Source organism: Babylonia areolata, chromosome 25 (assembly GCF_041734735.1).
Source record: "Babylonia areolata isolate BAREFJ2019XMU chromosome 25, ASM4173473v1, whole genome shotgun sequence".
Lineage (NCBI taxonomy): Eukaryota > Metazoa > Mollusca > Gastropoda > Neogastropoda > Buccinidae > Babylonia > Babylonia areolata.
In genome coordinates, this window is record NC_134900.1 from 24,267,479 (window position 1) to 24,274,978 (window position 7,500).

Sequence of the window (7,500 nt, forward strand, 5' to 3'; positions counted from 1 at the left end):
CACTGCCTTGTTCGCTTCACAACATTCTGAGAAGAGCCCGCTTTGCAAACAGGCTGGCACGCGAGCAGACAACCGGTCAGCGTGTGTGCGAGACGGGCCACACATCCCAGGCTGACCAATCATACTGTTCGATTGTGGAGTGACCCAGAATAGCGCACTCTGCTTGGCTAATCACAAAATCACGTGTACAGCGCATGATCGAATTTTACTTTCGGAGAATGCTATTCCATTCCTTCGTCCGAATCCGAATACGTTTTGTGTAGGACTGCGTGAGCATTCCTTCGTCCAGAGAGAGTTAAAAAAAAAAAAACATTCAAAGAATATAATTATGTCCTTTCTCTTTCTCACATGAATTCTCTAGCCTCCAGTTCCCCCCAGACCTAATTGCCTCATACCCCCCCCCCCCCAACACCCCTCTTTTTAACTATTTATAACCCTACAATCCCATGCGCAATTCTTCCACCAACTCTCACAACTCCAAGCACCCCATCATAACACAGCATTTAAACAGTCCAAATGTACCCACACAGAAGAAGAAGAAGAAGAAGAACAACTAGAAAAACAAGAACAAGAGCGAGAGATGAGCTGATGTCGCATTCACACAACAGTACTCAAACTGACGACTACAAGGATGCACCTGCTGCTGCTGATGATGATAATGATAACGATGATGATGATGACAAAGACGATGACGATGTTGGTGATGATGATGATGATAGCTGATGATGATGACCACAATGATCATGATGATGGTAATAAAGCTGACGACGTTGATGATAATGATGATGATGATGATGATGATGAAAATAACTACGAAGACGATAATGAGTACAACGATGATGATGACAACGACGATGCTGACGCTAAAGAGCACAGACAAACCAGCCCAGGTGACGCGGTTACCTGTAGTCACTGGTCAGCTTGTCCGCGTGGGGCCTGAGCAGGAGGACGTCCAGGAGGTCGTTGACACAGGCCTTGAGGTGCTTCTCGGGCACCCCGCGCAGTCTGCCGTACATCGTCAGGGTCTCCCGGCCCGTCATCTGCTCGATGAGGGCGTCAAACTGCGGGCAGTACCCCATGTTGGCCTGAACCTGCACGGGGAGGTCGTCACATGGTCAGAGCGGTTTCCTTTCGGAGGAAGGTGGCGGAATGGTTAAGACGCTCGGCTGTCAATACAGAGAGTCCGTGGGGGTGGGGGTTGGAATCCCGCTCTCGCCCCTTTCTCCCACGTTTGTCTGGAAAATCAAACTGGGCGTCTAGTCATTCGGATGAGACGATATCCGAGGTCCCGTGTGCAGCACGCACTTGGACGTGAGTGTGTGGGTTCGAATCCCGCTCTCGCCCTTTCTCCAAAGTTTGGAAAACCAAACTGAGCGTCTAGTCTTTCGGATGAGACGATAAACCGAGGTCCCCGTGTGCAGCACGCACTTGGCACAGTAAAAAAAACAACAACATGGCAACAAGAGTGTTGTCCTCTGGCAAAATGATGTACAAAGAAATCCACTCTGATAGATACACAAATATATCAGCATGCACTTAAGGCGCGTTAAGTAATACTGCTGGTCAGGCATCCGCCTAGCACATGTGGATTTGTCCGAACGCAGTGACGCCTCCTTCAGGAAACCGAAACTGAAACTGACGTGCGGAGGATGAGCAGTGAGGACAAGCTCTCACTGCTCAATGAAACGCTCCTAAGCCGTGCGTCTCAAAACCAGCCTCTGTCAGCCAGAGCCCAGCTCTTCGCCTTCACGTGGCGGAGCCGTCTCCATTAACAATGAGAAGGGTCGGGGATGGCGCCTTAAAACCAGTCGCTTCAGGTGGATGGTGCTCGTTAGCCTTGGGAGGCAGTCCGTCTAGGAAAAGGAAAATCCTCATTCCAAACCTTCGTTGCCTTGCGGCTATACCCTCTTGAGGGAAAGGCTTTGGGAGTCAACCCTGAGGAAAGTATCAGTACCAGTATCAGTATCAGTAGCTGAAGGAGGCGTCACTGCGTTCGGTCAAATCCATATTCGCTACACTACATCTGCCAAGCAGATGCCTGACCAGGCGCTTAGTCAGGCCTTGAGAAAAAAAAGGAAATAAATAAATAAGTAAATAGATAAAATAAAATAACATAAATAAAAAATTTAAAAAAACAAGGGTAGGTGGTGCTCTTCAGTTTTGGCCGGCAGAGGGAAACTGACAAAAAAACCCAAACAACAACAACAACAACAACAAAAAACAAACAAACAATGCCGACGACGCATGTACTGGGCCCCTGTGGAGCATAAAGACGGCACAGCGCAACTGTTCCTTATGGATGGACAGCCGTGTGATGGAAGTCATCACATCAAAGTAGACGTCTTTTTTTTCGTGCGACACCTACGAGTGCCTGAACCCCCTACGTGTGTATATGCACGCAGAAGATCAAATACGCACGTTAAAGATCCTGTAATCATTGTCAGCGCTCGGTAGGTTATGGAAACAAGAACATAACAAGCAAGTACATCCCCGCCTATATAGCAGGGTAAATCAACAAAATGGTCATACACGTAAATTGTTACATATATATATATGTGTGTGTGTGTGTGTGTGTGTGTGCGTGCGTGCGTGCGTGCGTGCGTGCGTGCGTGCGTGCGTGCGTGCGTGTGTGTGTGTGTGTGTGTGTGTGTGTGTGACTGAAACCTGATTGAATAATACAAAAAATGATGAGCGCTAAATGGCAGCTGTCAGTCGGCTCTACCCGGGTAGGCAGACTGTTGTGTCAGCGACCCTGTGTTTGAAAGGCGCTTAGAGTTTGGTCTCTGACCAAGAACAGGCGCTAAATCCACACCATTATCGTCATCATCATCATCATAAAAGAGGTGAAAAGTTAAAGGTCAGTGACACTTTTCACAGCTATCGGAGCAGTGAATTCACATCCACTGACCGGCGCAACAGCCGAGTGGTTAAAGCGTTGGACTTTCGCTCTGAGGATCCCGGGTTCTAATCTCGGTAACGGCGCCTGGTGGGTAAAGGGTGCATTTTTTCCGATCTCCCAGGTCAACATATGTGCAGACCTGCTAGTGAGTGAACCCCCTTCGTGTGTATACGCAAGCAGAAGATCAAATATGCACGTCAAAGAAACTGTAATCCAGTGTTCGGTGGTTTATGGAAACATGAACATACCCATCATGTGCACCCCCGAAAACGGAGTACGGCTGCCTACATGGCGGGGTAAAAACGGTCATACACCTAAAAGTCCACTCGTGTAATATGCGAGTGAACGTGGGAGTTGCAGCCCACGAACGAAGAAGAAGAAGAAGACATCCTCGGCATGGGAAGGCGGGGCCCAATCCTCTCCTTCCGCCGTTTAAACTTTCCCGAACCGGTCAGGTACCCGTTCACACCTGGGTGGAGTGTGGGGAATGTGAGTGAAGAGTCTTACCGAAGGACGCGGCATGCCGAAACGGGGCCTCTGACCCTGATCACTGGTGAACACTGGATCAGAAATCTGCCACGGTGCCTCCGAACATACTACTACAGCTGCTGCTGCTGCTGGCATTGCTACTACTACTACTACCACACACACACACACACACACACACACACACACACACGCACACACACACGCACACACACACACGCACGCGCGCACACACACACACGCACGCGCGCACACACACACACACAGACGTGTAAAAGACTTTTTTTTTCCCCCATCTTTGAAATAAGATCGCTCGGCGTGATTTGAGTATGCTGAACACAATTAACCACGACATAACAGAAACCCAAAACACCCCCCCCCCCCCAGCCCCCATGCCCCCAAGAAAAACCCCCTGTGAGGCTCCTGGACCCAGCAGTACCCACCTGCTTCAGGCTCCGCTTAACATCGAACCCCTTCAGGTAGGCGTTCCCCCCCGTGACGGGCATATCCCCGGTGAGCATCTTGAAGGTGGTGGTCTTCCCAGCCCCGTTCTGCCCAAGGAGGCCGAAGCACTCCTGCTCGGGGACACCCACGCACGTGTGGTCCACGGCCACCAGCGGCCCGTACTGCTTGTAGAGGTTGACGAGCAGCAGAGAGTCCCGCTGGGCCAGGACGGAGGCCGGGGTGGCGTTCACCCGTCGTCTCTCCGCAGCCACGTCGTCGTCCTCTTGGGACACGCTGCTGCCGTTGATGAACAGCGGCTGGCTGGCTGGTCTGGAGGGTGGGATGGAGTGTGTGTGTGGGGTGGGGGGGTGGGGGGGGGGCAGGTGGGTAAGAGTGTGTGGGTGTTAGTTTTAGTGGTTGCAGACCCACCGACCACACACATACAGAAATACACACGCACGCGCGCACAAACGCACACACACGTGCGCACCCATACACACACACACACACACACACACACACACACACATACACACACACACACACACACACACACACACACACCCTTCCTCCACCCCCACTCTCACCAATATCTTCCACACAAGAGCACATACACACCCCACACTCCCAACACCCCGACCCGACCACCCACACCCCCTCCACACCCCAACGTGCCCCCCACCTCACCCCTCATCACCTCGACCAACGGGTGCAGCAGACGATGCAGGCGGCCAGACGCCCTCACACCTACCACCCACACCCACACTCCCTCCATCCACACCCACCACCAGCACACACCCCACGCAACACCCACCCACTCCAATCCCCACCACCCACACCACCCACACTCTCCACACCCACCTCTCACACACACCCATCACCCACACACCAACATCCCCCCACCACCCACACACTAACACCCCCCGAACACACCCCTGCACCCCAAATTCCCCCACCACCACCACACACCAACTTCCACACATCCACACTCTCACCACCACCACCCCACTCCCCCCTCCCACCCACCCACCCACCCACGCACACACCTAGCTCGACGTGTACAGCAGACGAGGCAGGCGGCCAGACGTCGGAAGAAGCCGTTCTCCACCAGCAGGGTGGCCCCAAAGAAGACCAGGGCCTGCAGCCCCAGGAACAGCAGGTAGCGCCCGATGCCGGGCTCTTCCCAAGACACGTAGTCCTGGCTGAACCACAGGCACGTGTCGCTCTCGTTGCTGCAGCCCAGGCCTGCGACATTCCGTGGGTGACACGTGTGTGTGCACGTGCGCGAAGACACACACACACACGCACGCACACACACACACACACACACACACACACACACAGATTAGATTTTTACAACAAAATCAAAAGAAACGATTATCGAATTGAGAATTATCTGACTGATAAAATCGATCCTGCCAACAAAACGAGCTCTCTGAAAAGCCAGAATAAGCGCACACGATTTGAATATTGAATGAGGAAGATTTGAAAACATTCCAAGAGAAGAGAGATTATGTGATATATGTAAAGTTGCTGACGATGAATTCTGTTTCTTAGATACGTGTATTATATTTCATAATTTGCGAAACCATCCAATTACGATCGTACAGCAATATAATCATCTATCGGATGTGATCAATTGAAAGATACAAGACAATTTCTTGAACCCTGGTGATTTATTCAATTGCGATAACTGTCAGAAAACACTCGCCAACCATGTTTATCATTGGATGCGTCTTAGACGACCGTTTCTTTCTTTGTTCATTATGTTCTTTTGTTGTGTCTTTTGATTCTTAAGGATTCTATGACAATAAATTAAGTCGAGTCACACACACACACACACACACACACACACACACACACACAGAGAGATAGAGAGATAGAGAGTGAACACTGAAAACTTTAATGTCAATAGCTTTACAGCCCTAATGACATGGGGGCTACTGATGAAAACGAAATCTAAAACTAATCAATATTAACAAATACTAAAGAGTGGTAACTCTCTCCATACACAAGGTACATAACTTCAAGTCAATACTGCTTACGCTACCAATTCAGCTAGCACACAGGTAAATAAAAGGTACATTGGAAAAAACCCAGACACTTCCCCTCAATATTAACAAACATTTTATAAAAGTAATTTACAATTCGACCATCCATTCCCATTCAAAATAATGTGATGTGAAGAAAGTATAGCATATATGTATATTCCACATGAAGCTGTCAGCACATAATCTGATTTTCTCTGTGAACAACACCGGGCACTATTTTGTTGTTTTTCGTGGAAGGTTGTTCGCTTCGGCAATATACTTTTGCAAGTGACTGTACCGACGTTTCCTGATTTATATTAAGCACTGCAAAAATATCTTCTTTTTTGTGCTAAATTTGTTTAAAAAAAACAACACATTTTCCCACGAATATCAGCATAGGCTGAGAGAGAGGGACAGACAGAGAGAGACAGAGATAAAGACAGAGAGACGGTGGGATTGAGGTGAGGGGTGAGGGGGAAGGGGGGGGGGACTAAAAAACGTTTTCATTCAAGGATTAAGATGTTATGTAGATTCTGTTCTTCCAATCTGCCCTTCCTACACACACACACACACACACACACACACACACACACACACACACACGGGCACACAAGCACGCACTGTGTGTGTGTGTGTGTGTGTGTGCGCGCGCGCGCGCAATGTTCTTTATAAAGCGCTTTGATCTCCCTATCAGGGTAGGAAAGCGCTCAACAAGTATCCATTCTTGTTCTTGGGACACTGACCTACCCCTTGACAGAAGAGAATTGACAGGCAGACAGAAGGGAGTAGGGAGGGTACAGGGGGGAGGGAGGGGGGTGGGGGTGCGGGGGGGTGGGGCTTAGCAAGGGTGGGGGGGGGGGGGGTCCACCGACCAATCCCTCGGCAGCAGGGCGAGCTCCTTGTGTAGCAAGTGACGGTGTAGTTGAGGGTGTTGGTGCAGAAGTCGTTGTTGAGGTAGTTGGTGTAGATGTCCATGAAGGCGCGCGACATGCAGTGGTTGGGGAAGAGCGCCATGAAGACCCAGTTGAGGGTCCGCCCCAAAGCCTGCACGTCCGGGATCAGCGCCATCACGAACACCGTCGTCATGGTCACCAGACCTGCAGCACACACACACACGCATACATGTACACAGACACAGACACACACACACACACACATATAGAAATATAGATAATATAAATATATATATATATATATATATATATATATATTCACGCGCGTATATTGATCTAACATTTATGGATCTTTTTTTATACAGACAGAGATCTGACATATATGTATATATATATATATATATATATATATATATATCTTTTTATTTTTTTATACAGAGAGAGAGAGAGAGAGGTGTACACACACAGAGACACAGACACACATAGACACACGCACACTCACACACACATACACACACGCGTGTGCACGCACATGCACACACACACACATGGACACACACATGCAAGCACACATACATGTATGTGTATATTTACATATATAAGATAGAGAGATAGATTGATAGATGTAGGTATACACACACATATACATGATAAAAATAGAATCACACACACACACACACCACACACACCACACACACACACACACACACACACACACACACACACACCCCATCTCCCCTCCCCTAAC

At 49.3% G+C, this 7,500-nt stretch overlaps 1 protein-coding gene across 1 annotated transcript in view; it reads right to left on the reverse strand.

Annotated features, from left to right (window-relative positions):
* Nucleotides 1-7,500, reverse strand: part of LOC143299442 (phospholipid-transporting ATPase ABCA3-like) — a 51,398-nt gene that overhangs the window by 3,724 nt on the left and 40,174 nt on the right. Inside the window, exons 18-21 of the mRNA XM_076612639.1 lie at nt 6,732-6,956; nt 4,876-5,074; nt 3,829-4,159; nt 904-1,091 (exon numbers count right to left, since the gene is read on the reverse strand). Coding sequence (XP_076468754.1) covers nt 904-1,091; nt 3,829-4,159; nt 4,876-5,074; nt 6,732-6,956 — 943 coding nt within the window. The remainder of the gene's footprint in view (nt 1-903; nt 1,092-3,828; nt 4,160-4,875; nt 5,075-6,731; nt 6,957-7,500) is intronic.